General features: G+C 45.0%; 2 protein-coding genes across 5 annotated transcripts in view; one reads left to right on the forward strand and one right to left on the reverse strand.

Annotated features, from left to right (window-relative positions):
* LOC128121475 (neuferricin) overlaps positions 1 to 14,740 on the forward strand; it is a 38,727-nt gene extending 23,987 nt beyond the window's left edge. The window contains exon 6 of one of the 3 annotated variants that reach the window (XR_008222202.1): positions 14,341 to 14,740. The gene's annotated coding sequence lies outside the window, so the exon portion shown is untranslated. Of the gene's footprint in view, positions 1 to 47; positions 66 to 102; positions 189 to 14,340 lie in introns of those variants that run through there. The other 2 variants (XR_008222203.1, XR_008222204.1) reach the window with 2 other exon arrangements.
* The window catches only part of Ankfy1 (ankyrin repeat and FYVE domain containing 1), a 68,921-nt gene that overhangs the window by 4,194 nt on the left and 49,983 nt on the right, over positions 1 to 14,744 (reverse strand). For both annotated transcript variants that reach the window (XM_052756187.1, XM_052756188.1), the window contains exons 13-24: positions 14,130 to 14,228; positions 13,540 to 13,693; positions 12,558 to 12,726; positions 11,111 to 11,229; positions 10,179 to 10,335; positions 8,797 to 8,997; positions 7,080 to 7,256; positions 5,874 to 6,021; positions 4,711 to 4,801; positions 4,329 to 4,453; positions 3,071 to 3,217; positions 211 to 301 (exon numbers count right to left, since the gene is read on the reverse strand). In XM_052756187.1, coding sequence (XP_052612147.1) covers positions 211 to 301; positions 3,071 to 3,217; positions 4,329 to 4,453; positions 4,711 to 4,801; positions 5,874 to 6,021; positions 7,080 to 7,256; positions 8,797 to 8,997; positions 10,179 to 10,335; positions 11,111 to 11,229; positions 12,558 to 12,726; positions 13,540 to 13,693; positions 14,130 to 14,228 — 1,678 coding nt within the window. The remainder of the gene's footprint in view (positions 1 to 210; positions 302 to 3,070; positions 3,218 to 4,328; positions 4,454 to 4,710; positions 4,802 to 5,873; positions 6,022 to 7,079; positions 7,257 to 8,796; positions 8,998 to 10,178; positions 10,336 to 11,110; positions 11,230 to 12,557; positions 12,727 to 13,539; positions 13,694 to 14,129; positions 14,229 to 14,744) is intronic.

Raw genomic sequence — 14,744 nt, forward strand, 5'->3', positions numbered from 1 at the left:
AAGCCGCAAGTCTGGGTACTCCTGCTTTCCCTATTCTCCCTTCACAGTGGATCCTGCTCAGTTCTACCATCTCCTCATTCTGTCTGGTTAACTTCTGCCCAGGAGTGGCTCAGGCCCTGACAGGCTCGTGGCTCATCATGGACAAGTACGGAAGTGATGACACAGCTGAAGCTCCTGCTTCTCTGCAAATGACGGTGGGGCCTTTCTTACCAGTGATGTTTGCGAGTTGTGACTCCAAACTTGGCAGTGCACTCATAGCAGTTGGAGCCGTCACACCACGGAGGCTCCTTGGAGAGCATATCTGTAACACACACAGAAGACTACTTGTTACCCAGTGATGTGCTGGACAGACTAGGCTGCAGAGGAGGCGCAGGACATTCCAACTGGTCAGGGGAAGCTTCACAGAGGAGCCTGGAGAATCAGCATTTGCCAGGCATGCTGGAACAGAAGGAAACACAGCTGGAGGTGTGAATCAGCGGCATGTGTGGGGTAACACACTATGAGAGCAGAGACCACACCACAGAAAAACTGCCAGGGGCTCAAGGGTTGGAAACAGTAGAGGGAACCACAACAGAGGAAACAAGGAAGAGGAATCTGTGAATTTAGGGGGCTGTTTGTCCCACAGACAAGTGGGATGTGTGAACAACAAAGAGAGGGATCTCGGGATTCTGGATAGCGTGATTCAGTCTGGTGGGACCAACAGAGAGATGGCCTGAAGAACAAACTAATGCAGACAAGTTGCAGTTGCACTCTGTAAATTGGCAAAGTATCCTGGGCAGGGTGCTGTTGCTCTGTACAGAGAGGGGCAGCAAATGGGTTGAACACATGGAGCTAGAATTGCCACAGGCACCTACTGAGTGCTGAAAAGGCTGACCAAGTGCATACCATAGGGACAACTAAGACTATGTATAACAACACAAAGGTTCCTTTAAAATGTAAATATGTAAGTATTATTAGTAGGGTTGGAGAGATAGCTCAATGGTTAAGGACTCCAATACCAGGGGGTATGACACCCTCTGGTCTCTGAGGGCACCTACATGAAAGAGGTACATATAAACTCACACAGGTATACATACATTCACAGAAATTTAAAAATCCTTTAAAAATAAGTGCATTTTTCTTAAAAAAAAAAAAAAACAAAAACAAAAAAACAACTTTTCATTTTATTTTTTCCATGTATGGGCATTCTGTCTGCATGTACGTTTTTGCCATATGCATAGAGGGTGGCAGAAGATGAGTGTCAGATCCCTTGGAACTGAAGTTACAAATGGCTGTGCTCTACCACGTAGATGCTGGAAATTGAACCTGGTTCTTCAAAGAGAAGCCAGCACTAAGGCATCTCTCCAGCCCCATTAAAAAGAAAAAGAAAAGAAAATCTTTAAAAATAAAGTATATGTGTGGGTGCATGTGTGTATGTGACAGCCAGAGGACAACTCTGCGGTGTCATTTCTCTCCTACCTTTATGTGGGTTTCAGGAATAGAACCCAGGTCATCAGGCTTGGGCAGCACACACTTTACCTGCTGAGCCATCCTGCTGACCCTCTGAAAAGTTTTAATTTGACACTTGATAAATTTTATTTCTGAGATAATGGTATGAAGATCTGATGATGTACCAATATGTGATGATCAAATCAAGATAATTAGCCTTCCCCTTTCCTTTAAGCTTTATCATTCTTTGTGCTGGAAACACATGAATTCCTTTTTCTAGTTCTTTATCAAATATGGAATTGTTAGCATAGCAGCACTAATGTGCTGGAGAACACCAGACCTTAGTTCTACTAACTGTAGCTGGCGATGCATCCAGCATCCTTCTGTCCCCTCCCCTTCCTTTCTTGGTGCTATTTTCATTCTCTTTGTCATTACATGTCACCCACTGATTTGCTCTGTAGCTCAAACTGGCTGTGAAAGATTTCAAAGTTGTTTATTAGTGGAGCTGTGGGGTATGATACAAGTACAGCTTGCCTGTGGAGGTCAAGAGCCAACTGTGTAGAATTAGTCCCTCCTTCACCTTTACATGGATTCTGGGGGCTAAACTCAGCACCTTAGGTAAGCAGCATACTTTCAAATTGAAAATGTTGACTCCTTGGTTATCCACACAGTCATTTGATGGCCCTTGGCTTTCAATTTTTTTTTAATTGAAATTAAATTTAATTTTATCCGTATGGGTGTTTCGCCTACATGTATGTATGTACACCATGTGTGCATTGCCCCTCGAGGCCAGAAGAGAGCACTGGATTCCCATGTGGGAACAACCCAGGTCTCTCCATCCCCTGGCTTTCATCTCTTGAACTTCTTGCTGGGATAATACATGTTTGCCATCACCACACCCAGCTTAGGATATTCTAATTCTTGCTACTATCTCAAAAGAAAGGCATAAAAACACACAAGTAAGAAAAAAGAGTTGAGGGCTGGAGAAATGGCTCAATAGTTAAGAGCATTTGTTTTTCTTGCAAATGATCCAGGTTTCGTTCCTGGTACCACATTGGGGCTCACAACCACCCCTGACTCCAGTTCCAGGGACCTGATGCCTTCTTCTGATCTCCACAGGCACCAAGCATGCATATGGTACACATACATATATTCAAGCAGAACACTCATACAAAAAAATAAGTCTTTAAAAATTATTAAATAAATAAAACCAGCCAAAAGGCATAGTCAGTATGACCAGCTGAGAGCTTGTGGGCTTCATAAAAGTTTAGGGGAAATGGGAAAACGATAGGGCTGTCACAGCAAGCACTCTGAAAAGAGGCCCTTCCCCTTTCATAGAAAGAGCCTTACATGGTGCCTGGAAGCAGCAGGTTCAGATCTCAGAGAAAATTACGAGATTTAGAGCCAGGTAGTGGTAGCGCATGCCTTTAATCCCAGCACTAGGGAAGCAGAGGCAGGCAGATCTCTGTGAGTTTGAGGCTAACAAATTGAGTTCAGGGACAGCCAGAACTATTACACAGAGAAACCCTGTCTCAAAAACCACCCCACCCCCCAAAAGACAGAGATTTAAAGATCACCAGTACTTCTACACATCAACATTATAACTGTGCTTGCAGAAGAGTATAGAAAGTATGCTGCTTACCTAATAATCTAAACAGAAGCTGCTTAGTGGCAACCTGGTAATTGAAAATGTTGACTCCTTGGTTATTATTCACCCCAAGGCGAGCCCCAGACCGAACGATGGCACGGCACAAGTTGGCATTCCCTTTCATGTATGCTAAGAGCAGCACTGGAAAACAAAACCGCAGGTAAGGCTGTTGCCCACCAGTCCAGCTGGCCAGTGCTGAAGGGCAGGCAGAGCAGAGCACTGACAGGACACTGTTAGTCGTCTGCAGACATGGAAGAGTTTGAAGTGCTAGTGAGAACTCCATGCAGAATCTGGTATGTCTTCCAAAAAAGGGTTCAGCCAGAAACCAGGTGATACTATAGTTGAGGTCTGTAATAAAAAACTAATGTAGAGATCCAACATAGGGAAAAAAAAAAAAGTTTTCTCAGTTGGCTTCCCCAGTCAAAAATCACTGCTTTTACCACTAAAGACAAAGCTATTTGCCATGTAACTAAATATAAAGACTTGTGATTTCGGTACATACAGAGAAGTAAAATTAGTATAGGAACATGTTCTAGAATGTTCTTCCATCCAAAGGAGCCACTCTTTGTGAAATGCTGTCCCAGCAGAAAGCTAAGCTCTGATCTAACTATTCTGTTCTTCTCTACAGTTACAACTAGCAGCAGCTCCCTTGGCTTCCCTTAAGCTGACACTTGATTAAATTTTTAACTCAAAATGATGCAGTAACAAGAGGGCTCTTAATCCTAGCATCAAATGAGGACATGGGTACAAGGCTAAGAATTTACTCAATCACCTTTAAAATATAACACAAAGAGACACTTGAAACTAAGTCTCCATGAATCAGAACCCTGGACATAAAGTCTCTTCCTACATGCTTCTTAAGCTACAACCTGGGCAAGTAGCTTGAGTAGACTGATTGCAAAAGCATGTCAAAAACACATAAAAGTAAGAAACTAGAGAGGCCTGCTTATTATCCTTGTCAAGAAAGCACCTAGGTAGAACTTGCTACTTCTTCAAAGCATGTCACAGGTACTGAGGCATATTTCCTGGAGCCCCTGAGTCTTGGTTATATCTTATTTCTGCTCAAACAGAAGCATGGAAGGGTCCTGGTTAACCGAGTAAAAGGCAGATTAAGAGTAATTACAACTGTAAAGGCCTGCCTGGTCACAGGGATGAGGTTCTGGAGTACCTGAAGCATTTCAGATGTCAGACACCTGATTCCATGGTAGAGACATTCCACAGTTGCTGAGATTCAGACACCTTATTTGCATACCTGTGTTACCTTCTGCATCTGGTTTGTCCAGAGGATATTCAGGCATGCACTCTAAGAAGAGATCAAAGATGGCTGCTGCATTCTCTTTGCCATATTGTCCCAGAATGTGTAGTGGTGACTGGCCTCTGATAAAAACGAGTTGCAAAGGTTAGACATGTATCTGTCTTAACTGTCACACCAAAGAAGGAATTTTCTGAACTCTGTGATCTTAACTAAATCTAAAGGACCTATTATACCAGACAAAAGTAGATTTTTAAAAAGTAGTCATTACAAAATCAAAACTACCATGAACCAAAGGCTACCCCAGTGCACCTGGGGCTTGGGGAGGCAATAGGCGAGGCCACCAGGTACCCTAGTCTGTGGCTGGACCAGTCACACTCACCTCAGATTAAAGGCTTCAGCATCCACTGTGCACTCGGTCAGAAGAGCTCGGATGTTGTTGAGTCGACCATGCATGACCGCAAGATGAAGAGCTGGGAAGCAAATCCTCTTACTGTGCGAGTCCAGAAGCACACAGAGAAAGCTCTGTCTCCTCCTGACCCCATCTAAATGCACTCAGCCAAGTACAGAGCCATCCTTTCATATCCTCTCCCTACCCCACCCTAAGTCATCAGTGCAATGTCTTAAGCGCTGCTTCCTATGCTGGTGGTTTTACCGGCATGAGATTTAATGGCTTCTGTCTCTGTGTTTGCTTTCCGTCTCTCACTGTTTGAATGAGAATGGCCCCATAGGATCCTATATTTGATGATTCTCTATTTGGTATATTTGGTGCAGCTGTTTGGGAAGGATTAGGAGGCATGGTCTTGTTGGAGGAGGTGTGTCACTGAGGGTGGGATTTGAAGTTTCAAAAGCCCACGCCATTCTCAGTTAGCGCTCTTTCTGCCTCATGATTGTGGCTGAGATGGAAGCTGTCAGCTACTGCTGCAGCACCATGCTGGCCTACCTGCTGCCATGCTCCCTACCATGATAGTCATGGCGCATTGTCAGAGCAGTAGAAAAGTAACTCAGACAGTCAGACCGACCACTGGGTACTTGCCAACAAGCCTTAAGACCTAAATTTAATCCCCAGGATCCACATGTATGACAGAACTGACTCCTGTAAATTATCCTCTAGAAACGTACATAAAAAACAAAATAAAGTCACTGGGCTGTAGAGATGGTTCAGAGCATGCACTGCTCTTGCAGAGGACCTTAGTTCAATTCCTAGCACCCAAGCCAGGCAGCTCACAATAGTTTATAACTCCAGTTCCTAAGGATCCAACACCTCTGGCCTCTGAGGACACTGGCACTCACGTGTACATTCCCCTACACAGACCTACTTTTAAATGATTTTTAAAAATGCAACTGAAAAACTAAATAGTTTAGACTACCAGGGTTATGATCAAATTGGGAAGCTGTTCAGTGGCAGGACCTGTCCAGAGCTCTGTTCCTGTATAAGTGAACCTTCCTGAGGGGGAACAGACCCAAGGGTGCATTGCAACTCCACTGTAGAGCAGGACTGCCCAAGCACACAGCACTGCACATAATGTGATGCCTAGCAATTACCATTATTTCCATTCTCATCCACAGCAGCAAAGTCCACTCCATTCTCTAGAAGGACTGAGCAGATGGTGGGCAGGTCCTGCTGGGCAGCAAGATGGAGGGCGGTCTGACGATGCTTGGTTAATTCATTCACCTTGGCTCCTGCAAGAAGCTGTTAAAGTTGATTACTCAATCAGCCTCTCCCATAGTTCAAGGTCCCATTAGTAGGGCCAAGTCTACAGGTCTTCTCTTATCTATAGAAACTGACAATCTACCCTCCTGGCAGAGCTTGAATGCAAGAAGATCTTGCAGAAATTCCTATTGAAGCAAACACAGGAAAACCAGCGGCAAAGGCAAATAATCCACCAGTATGTTCAATGGCTGTCCCTTAAGGACATAGTAATTCTAAGACTTCAGTACACTAAAACTGCAAATTAGACTCTCTGTATTATACAGGAATGTCCATACTGCTTACAATTCTCAAATTTCAAACAAATTCCTCTATATAAAATATCCACATACATTCTGTCTAACCACCATACACTTTCTTTTTCAGGCCTGTTCCCTTTCTGACATTATGTTGTGCTGGAAAGTCAGGCTTTTGAGTTAAGTGCAAGTCTAGTTACATGAATTACTATAGAAGAGCCTGGGGGGATTCTTTTTAACCTACTCTCTTTATTGCACATGTATAAAGCTTTCCTTCTGGAGTTCTGAGAATTAAGAGACAGCTCATTCAAAAGTCTCAGCTAATCTGGGAATGGTGGAACTTGGGAGGCAGGCAGAGACAGAGGCAGGTGGATCTCTGTTAGTTTGAGGTCAGATTGATCTGCATAGAGAGTTCCAGGTCATCCAGGTTAGCAGGGTGGGGGCGGAAAAAAAGGACAAACACAGCAAGTAAGGGAGGGAGGGAGGGAGGGAGGGAGGGAGGGAGGGAGGGAGGGAGGAGAAAAGTCTTAGCTGAGAGCCTGATAGTAGGCAAACAACACTGCTGACCTCGAGTGTTTTTCTGTTGTCTGTCAAAACCTCCTTGGCCCTCAAGGCCTGAGTCCAGCATCTCTACGTCTACTTCTAGCATGTGTACTAGGGCACTTGGGACCTGCAACCTCTTGACACATCTGTCTTCCTGGTTTAGTTGCCCAGATTTATGCCTTTCATACACAACAGCTCCAAGGACAAATTCTGCACATACCCTGAAGCATGCTTGGCTTCACATGTTGCTCCGTTGCTTACCAGATTTCGGACAATGATCTCTGAGCCTGCTTGAACAGCAAGGTGCAGTGGGGTCAACTTGGAAGCATCCTGGACTCTGGAGTTCACATTGGCCTGGACACTGATCAGGAACAAGACACTTTCGATGTCAGAGTTCTGAACTGCCACGTGAAGAAAATTCCGACCTTTATTATCTACCTATAACAACAAACAAGTAAGAACCACACTATTAGCCAGCTCCCCTTAAAGAGTGGGATCCTCTTGCATGCCCACAAGCTGAGTGGGTCACTGGGGAGGTCATGGAACATCCTTCCTCAGTTCCAGAGCTCCAACAGAAAATGCCACCCCACCCCCTGGCACTGCCTTACAGTAGGAGCCACTGCCCTGGCACCCTTAGAGTAGGAGCTGGACAAACTGAAAGACAGGCACTTGAAGAGCTAATGATTAGCTGCAAGGCTTCTGCTTTGACCAAACCAGATACCCATCTCACTCCCTGAGTAGCCAAACAGGCATCAGAAATTTTCTTAAGCTTTAGAGTAAATGACACACAATGGGAGGCAGATCCCAGACAAGCTGATATGAAGTAGCCAGAACACCTTCCTCAAATCAAACCCTACCATATACTGTAGTTAGAGAAAATCATCAATACATTAGTACAAGTGTTCAAGGGAGGACAACACACTCCACACTCTGCATTACCCCCACGCCCACCTCCACACATGTCGACTGTGTGTGCTGGAGTAAATAAAATCTGCAAAGGACTCAGATCAATAAATAGTACCAGTTTCATTCTAGATGGAGAACCCCATTCATGATTATCTTATACTCAGTCTGAGCATGGGCAAAGTTAAAAGCTATATATCCAGTCAGACGTAGGAAAATAATAAAGGCAAGGTATCAAAGCTTGTGCTAAGAAAGCAGTCATCTTCGTACCAGGACTGCATTTCATTCAGGCTCATGTCTCTGTTCATCATCATAAATGGCTACTTCTTTTTTGTTGTTTTTTTGTTTTGTTTTGTTTTTTCGAAACAGGGTTTCTCTGTGTAGTTTTAGTGCCTGTCCTAGATCTCAGTCTGTAGACCAGGCTGGCCTCGAACTACAGAGATCCACCTGGCTCTGCCTCCTGAGTGCTGGGATTAAAGGCGTGCCACTGCCGCCGCCTGGCCATAAATGGCTACTTCTAAGTCTTGGCAAAATTCTACAAGCTGGCTGGAATCGGGTTTCTGTGGGACTGACCTGACAAACGTATTCCAGCTTTCACTGCACATCAAATCATATCGTCATTTCCCACCCACTGTTGTAGATAAACAAGTTGTAACCAGGATTTAGGAAATGATAAAGAAATGGCAAAGAACCAGGGAAATGCATACGCTCAGTAACAATGCCTCTAAAACACTCAAAAAGTTGACAAACAACACAAGTACCTCAAATTCAGTGTTTGTTAGTATTTTAGAGGCATTCATTATTAGAGCATCCAGCAAATGCAGAGAGTGAGCTCAGCTGCATACCCACAGAATTCTAATGCCAGGCCCTCAAGTAAGCTCCCTTCCCCAGCCTTGTCCATATCACCAGGTCAGCCCTCAGCCACCAGACACAGACACTGGAACAGCTACATTTTCAGAAAAGGGGGAAGTGAATTTTAAAACAAGTGTCTTTGTGTAGAAGGGACCTTGTGGCTTCTGGCTAGTCTCCATATGAGAAGTTCTGCTGTGGCGAACGGTGGTGGCTAGTCACTGACCTGCTCAGCAGCCCCAGACTCTCGCTTTAGAATGGCCTCAGCTGCCTTATTGTTCTTGTAAGTCATGGCGCAGGCGAAAGGGGTCAGCCCTTGTCTGTCTCGTACACTCAACTCAATGTTAGGGTGAGAAATCAACAGCTGAATGATGACGCTATGCTGGTTGCTGATGGCCACATGGATAGGTGTTCTTCCTTCTGCATCCTACGGAGATAAGAGACAAACTCCCATGGCTAATGGAAAGATAAAACTCAGGAACAATATGAAGGGAGGCAATTTTTAAAATAAATTTCAGTTATGAGACCCTGTGTTTGAAATCAGTTTTTAAAGAGGTAAAGCATAAAGATGACTGGCAGCTTCTCTCCACCACACTTCTCACAGTTCCAGTGACCACACTGCCCCAGTGGTAGCGAGAGCCCAGCACAAACACAGTTTCGTCCTCAGCTCTCATTTCCACAACTCTCTGCTGATGAAGCATCGGCTGTAAATCTACAGTGTTCTGGAGCTGAGGAGCCGGCTCAGGCAGTAAAGGATTTGCTTCACAAATGTGACAACTGGGGCTTGATCCTCAGACCCATGTACAGAGCATGGGCTTGTAATTCCAGTGTTGGAGAAGGTAAGACAGGTAGATTCTGCAGCTTACTGGCCAGCCAGCCTAGCTGTCCAGTCTTAGACCAACTGGAGACCCTGTCTGAAAATAAGGTGGATTTTGGGGCTGGGGAGATGGCTCAGCATTTAAGAACACTGGCTGCTCCTGCTCTTTCAGAGGACCCCAGCTTCTAGTAGCTATATGAAGGCTTACAACTGCCTGTAACTCCAGTTTCAGGGGATGTAGTGCCCTTTTCTGGTCTCTTCTGGCACCAGGCACACACATAGTACACTTTTACATACATGCACGCGAAACATAAAAGTAAATAATCTTAAAAAATCTATTAGTTGGACAGTGCCTGAATAAAAACACCCAAGGTTGTCCTCTTGTCTGCTAACAGACAGACAGACAGACAGACAAAAGCTCACAAAGATACTCCCTCCACAGGTCTGAACGCTGAAGAGCATCAGTGAGCTAATTAATGGGACACAGTCCTTAAAATACAGTCCTTAGTCCTCAGTGTGAGACTAACCCCATTTTGTGTGGAAATCTTTAAGGGAACTAAGAAGAAGGTACAACAGATCAAACAACCTTCTTTATGCTGAAAAGCAAGGCACAGAGAATTAACCTGAAATCAATTCAATTACCAGACAGCCTACATGACTCAAGGTCACTATCTGTCATAATAAAGCCCAATTGGTAAAACAGAAGTCTAGAATTGGAGAATGTACAAGGTCCTTTGTCACAAGAGAAGATTCCTTTAAGTTTACCTCCCCAGAAAAGAAAAACTATATACCTGTGCATTGACATTGGCACCGAATTCCAAAAGACACTGAACTGTCTCTTCCAGCCCCCATGAGGCTGCCAAATGCAGGGGGGTCTGCCCATCTCTTGCCTCCTCTTCTCCTTCTCCATCAGTACCTGGTTGTCTGGGACTATTCACATCACAGCCACTAAAATAGGGAAACAGAGTCACCATCCACCTGGCCTAGCAGCATGTGCTAGAGAGCAGCAGCTTTACCCACTCTAACAACAAAGCCATCGCTGCCACATTCTGCTAGCCCTGATCCTTGGCATCAAGTTCGAGAGCCTGGGTGCCACTGCCATAGCCTCTCTTGCAATTGGTCTTAGGGGCAACCTGGGAATCAGAACTGTTGCAGATTTCCTAAGGATATGCACATATTTAAATGTTGAGGAACACTATTTGCAAAGTTTCCCAAATTAACCTTGCTTTTTTTTTTTTTTTCTTTCGAGACAGGGTTTTCTTCATGTAGTTTTGGTGCCTGCCCTGGATCTCGCTTTGTAGACCAGGCTGGCCTCGAACTCATAGAGATCCACCTGCCTCTGCCTCCTGAGTGCTGGGATTAAAGGCATGCACCACTGCTGCCCGGCGGGCTACAAGCTTTTCCGGTTCCTGTGTTGTGGTGGGGCCCAGAGGAGCCCATATGGTCTCCTCCAAGCTAGCCTCGCCTCCACAGCAGGAACTGGTCTGAAGGTAAAAGGGGTCAATGCAATCAACGAAGCAGAAGATGGTTCTGATCCAGGCATGTGAGCCCCTCCCTCCTCCGCAGCTAGCTTGATTCTTAGCTGACCTGACATGACAGAACAGTTGCCCCTTGATAATCTTAATTATGAAAGTCAAGGCCAACTACATGCATGTGACTTAACATGAGGAAGAAGCGGTTGGCAGTAAGCAGAGTAAGAGAGAGATACTTGGGCTTCTCAGACCTTCGAATAAGAAAGCAGGCAGTGGACTCATTATTTTCATCAATGGCTCTGTGCAGAAGTGTCTGAAGACACCCACTGGGTCCTGGGCCCCAGCACGTGGCATCACAACCATGTCTGACCTGCAGAGAAACACAGTTTTCTCACATTGTCGAGCAAAAGTAAAAATGTTAATTTCAACTCTGAGCAATATGTATATTACTTTTCAGATAAGATATAGTCAACAAGTAACTGATGATTTTATCAATCATAACCATTCATTAGTCTTATAAACACGGACTAAAATCTGCTCTTTGGGAGCTGGCTCATTGGTTAGGAGCACTGGATGCTCTTCTAGAGGATACCGGTTTGATTTCCAGTCCCCACACAGTGGCTTACAACCATCTGTAACTCCAGTTCCAGGGGATCTGATGCCCTTTTCTGGCCTCCATGAGCACCAGGCATGCACATGGTGCACAGACATATATGCAGGAAAAACATCATACACATTAAAAAATTATAATAAATATAAGCTGCTCTGTGCAAAATCTTAAACTGCGTCCTAGGAGCATGTTTTCAGAAGTACACATTAGTACTCATCAGTTGTGTTCTATTAAGGACAGTGTCTGTTTGTATGTCTACTCCAAAGTCCCCTAGCAACACACACCTGTAATTAATAGGTAATCCCTCAAAACAGTTGATAAAATCCTCAGGTACAACATACCTCCATGTCATTATGCAGGCCCTCAGACTCCAGGCTTACCTCACTTCTTAGATCTGTCTTGTCAACATATAGACAAACCTGAGATTTGGGGATTTAGTAATATGCTGATGGTCACAGCATCAAATCAGCCCCCACCAGGAGATGCCTGAGACAATCCTTCCACTCGAGCACTCCTTTGTGGTTGTCTCTTAAGACAGCCCAGATAGAAGTACTGGCCAGCACCAAGTACTACCCTCCCTCCCGCCCCAGACAGGGTCTCACTGCATAGTCTGGAACCTGCTCTGTAGCCGAGGCTGACCTTGTACTCTCAGAGATGCACAGCCTTACCTACCCAGTGCTGAGAAAGTGAACACAACCATGCCTGGCTGAGCCTTAGACCTTGTTAAACTTGTTTTATTTTTATGCATATGAGTGGTTTTTTTCCCCACATGTATGATTGTGTACCACATGCATTCCTGGTGCCTGCTGATGTCAGAAGAGGGCATCACATTCCCTGAACTGGAGTTACGGTTGTGAACTATCATGTGGGTGCTGGAAGTCAAATCTGGATCCTCTGTGAGAACAAATACTCTTAAATCATCTCTCCAGACCTATAATCTTGGACTTGTTCATGTGATTTTCCATTGTTTGTCCTTGACCTGCTTGTTACTTGGCTGACCTCTTGCTCCTATGACAGCAGGCATCAAATCCATCTTCGACACAACATATCCTCATCTGTGAGCACAGGCTCTGTTATGCATGACTCACCAGAGTGGAAGCGATGTCTTCCAGATTACTTGCCAAGGCAAGCCACAGTGGTGGGTTTCCTTTTTCATCTGGCACAGACATGTCAGCTCCTCGAGTACATATGGCATCAACTACTAGTGGAAGCTGATTTTTGATAGCCAGCTGAAGGGCAGTCTCCCCATCCTGAGTCCTAGCAAGACATAACCATCACAATCAAAACCAATGCTTGTAAAGGCAGCCAAAGAAAACAGCACTATCCAGGTTTTCCAAAGCCTAGATGCCACTGGATCTCTAAAATAGCTGTATCTGTCTTTCCCACCTTTAAAGAAAATCCAGCCCCCTCTCGCTATTGTAGTCAAAAAGCAAACAAATAGGGCTGGAGATATAGCTTGGTTGTAGGAATGTTTGTCCAGCATTCATGAAGCCCTGGCCTTGATTCCCAGCACACATGCCTGCAATCTTAGCACTTGGGAGAGGTGGGGAGGAGGATCAGAAATTTAAGGTCATCCTCAGCTACAGAGAGCTGGAAGCCTAGGATACATAAGACTGTTTGGAGATCCTGGATAGGAGTCAAGTACATTAGGCAAGCTCTCTAGCAGAGTGCTGCACTCTACTCTTTTATGTTTTGTTTTTAGGGGCAGGATCTCACTGGGGAGACCAGGCTAGCCTTCAAGTCACTAAGATCTGCCTGCTTTGTACTCTCGAGTACTGGGATTAAAGGGTGTGTGCCACATGCTTACTTCCTAGCCCTTCTGAAATTTTTCATTTTGAGACAGTCTTTCTGACTTGCTCAATTAGGCCTTAAACTAGCCTCTTGCCTTGTCTCCTAAGCAGTTGGAATTATAGGTATGCACCACCCAGGCCTGACTCCCATTTACACATTCTGAGAGCCACAAGGAATTTAAAAAAAAAAAAAAAATCCAATCTAAAAGCCAGGCTCTGATTTTGAAGCATCTCAATTACAAATGACCTGGAGTTACAGAGAGCATGCTACTCCTCCCACCTGACGTTTATATCGGCTTGGTGCTCCAAGAGGAAGAGTGCACTCTTACTGTCCTGCCTCCGTATGGCCATGTGCAGCAAAGTCTGCCCATCTGACATGGTGTCATTGATAGACGCTCCAGAGCCCAGAAGCTGGGCAGCGATTGTGTGCATGCCTGGGAAATAAACATGCCCGTCATGCACTTGGCTTTTCCCACGGCCCTGATAACAGACAGACAAGCTTCTCAAAGGCAGCAAGTTTTCAGTGAACATAACAGGCAAAAAGTTATTTTACAACAAAATCATTAGCCCGCCACTTCCTCCTGCCTCCTCTAGTCTACCGGCCACTTCCTCCTGCCCTCCTCCAGTCTACCCGCCACTTCCTCCTGCCCTCCTCCAGTCTACCCACCACTTCCTCCTGCCCTCCTCTAGTCTACCCGCCACTTCCTCCTGCCCTCCTCTAGTCTACCCACCACTTCCTCCTGCCCCCTCCAGTCTACCCACCACTTCCTCCTGCTCCCTCCAGTCTACCTGCCACTTCCTCCTGCCCCCTCTAGACTACCCACCTACTCATCTCCTATCTGAGAATCAACAGCCTTTGACATAACTCACCAGTCCATAACGCTAGGCCTAGCACAGTTTGGTCTCTGGAATCCTTGAGGCTGAAGTCCGGAATAATTTGTAAGTTGTTGGTGGCATGAAGAGCATTGGCTAAATATTTTTAAAAGGAAAAGAAACTTAACTTGATTTCACCATCCTATGGATGACAGAATCAGTTTCTTTCTTTCTTTTTTTTTTTTTTTTTTTTTTTTTTTTGATCAAGGTGGAGGTGAGGAGGAAAACAGGATCTCACTGGTAGCCCTGATTGGCCTCAAATTTCTGGCGATCTTCCTGTCTGATTCCTGACTGCTGGGATTATAAGCATGAGCCACCACACCTGGCTCCTCAGATTACATTTAAGACATTCAAGAGGATAAGACTCAGTTATAAACTAATTGGCTGGCCAGAATTAACTGCTTTTCAAAGGGAGCAAAATTTTAAAGGTAAATTAATTTTCTTAAAACGTCCACATTCCCCAGACAACAAAAACAGACTCCACTGCAGAGACTGCATTGTGAGAACTACAGAAACAGCTGTATAAGACTCACAAAGGGAAACAGCAGCCTCTGAAATCAGCTGCCCAAACCACTACTTTCCACAGCTCACAACAATGGACATCTGCTCAAC

This window comes from Peromyscus californicus, unplaced genomic scaffold, assembly GCF_007827085.1.
Source record: "Peromyscus californicus insignis strain IS unplaced genomic scaffold, ASM782708v3 Scaffold_3__1_contigs__length_106647218, whole genome shotgun sequence".
Lineage (NCBI taxonomy): Eukaryota > Metazoa > Chordata > Mammalia > Rodentia > Cricetidae > Peromyscus > Peromyscus californicus.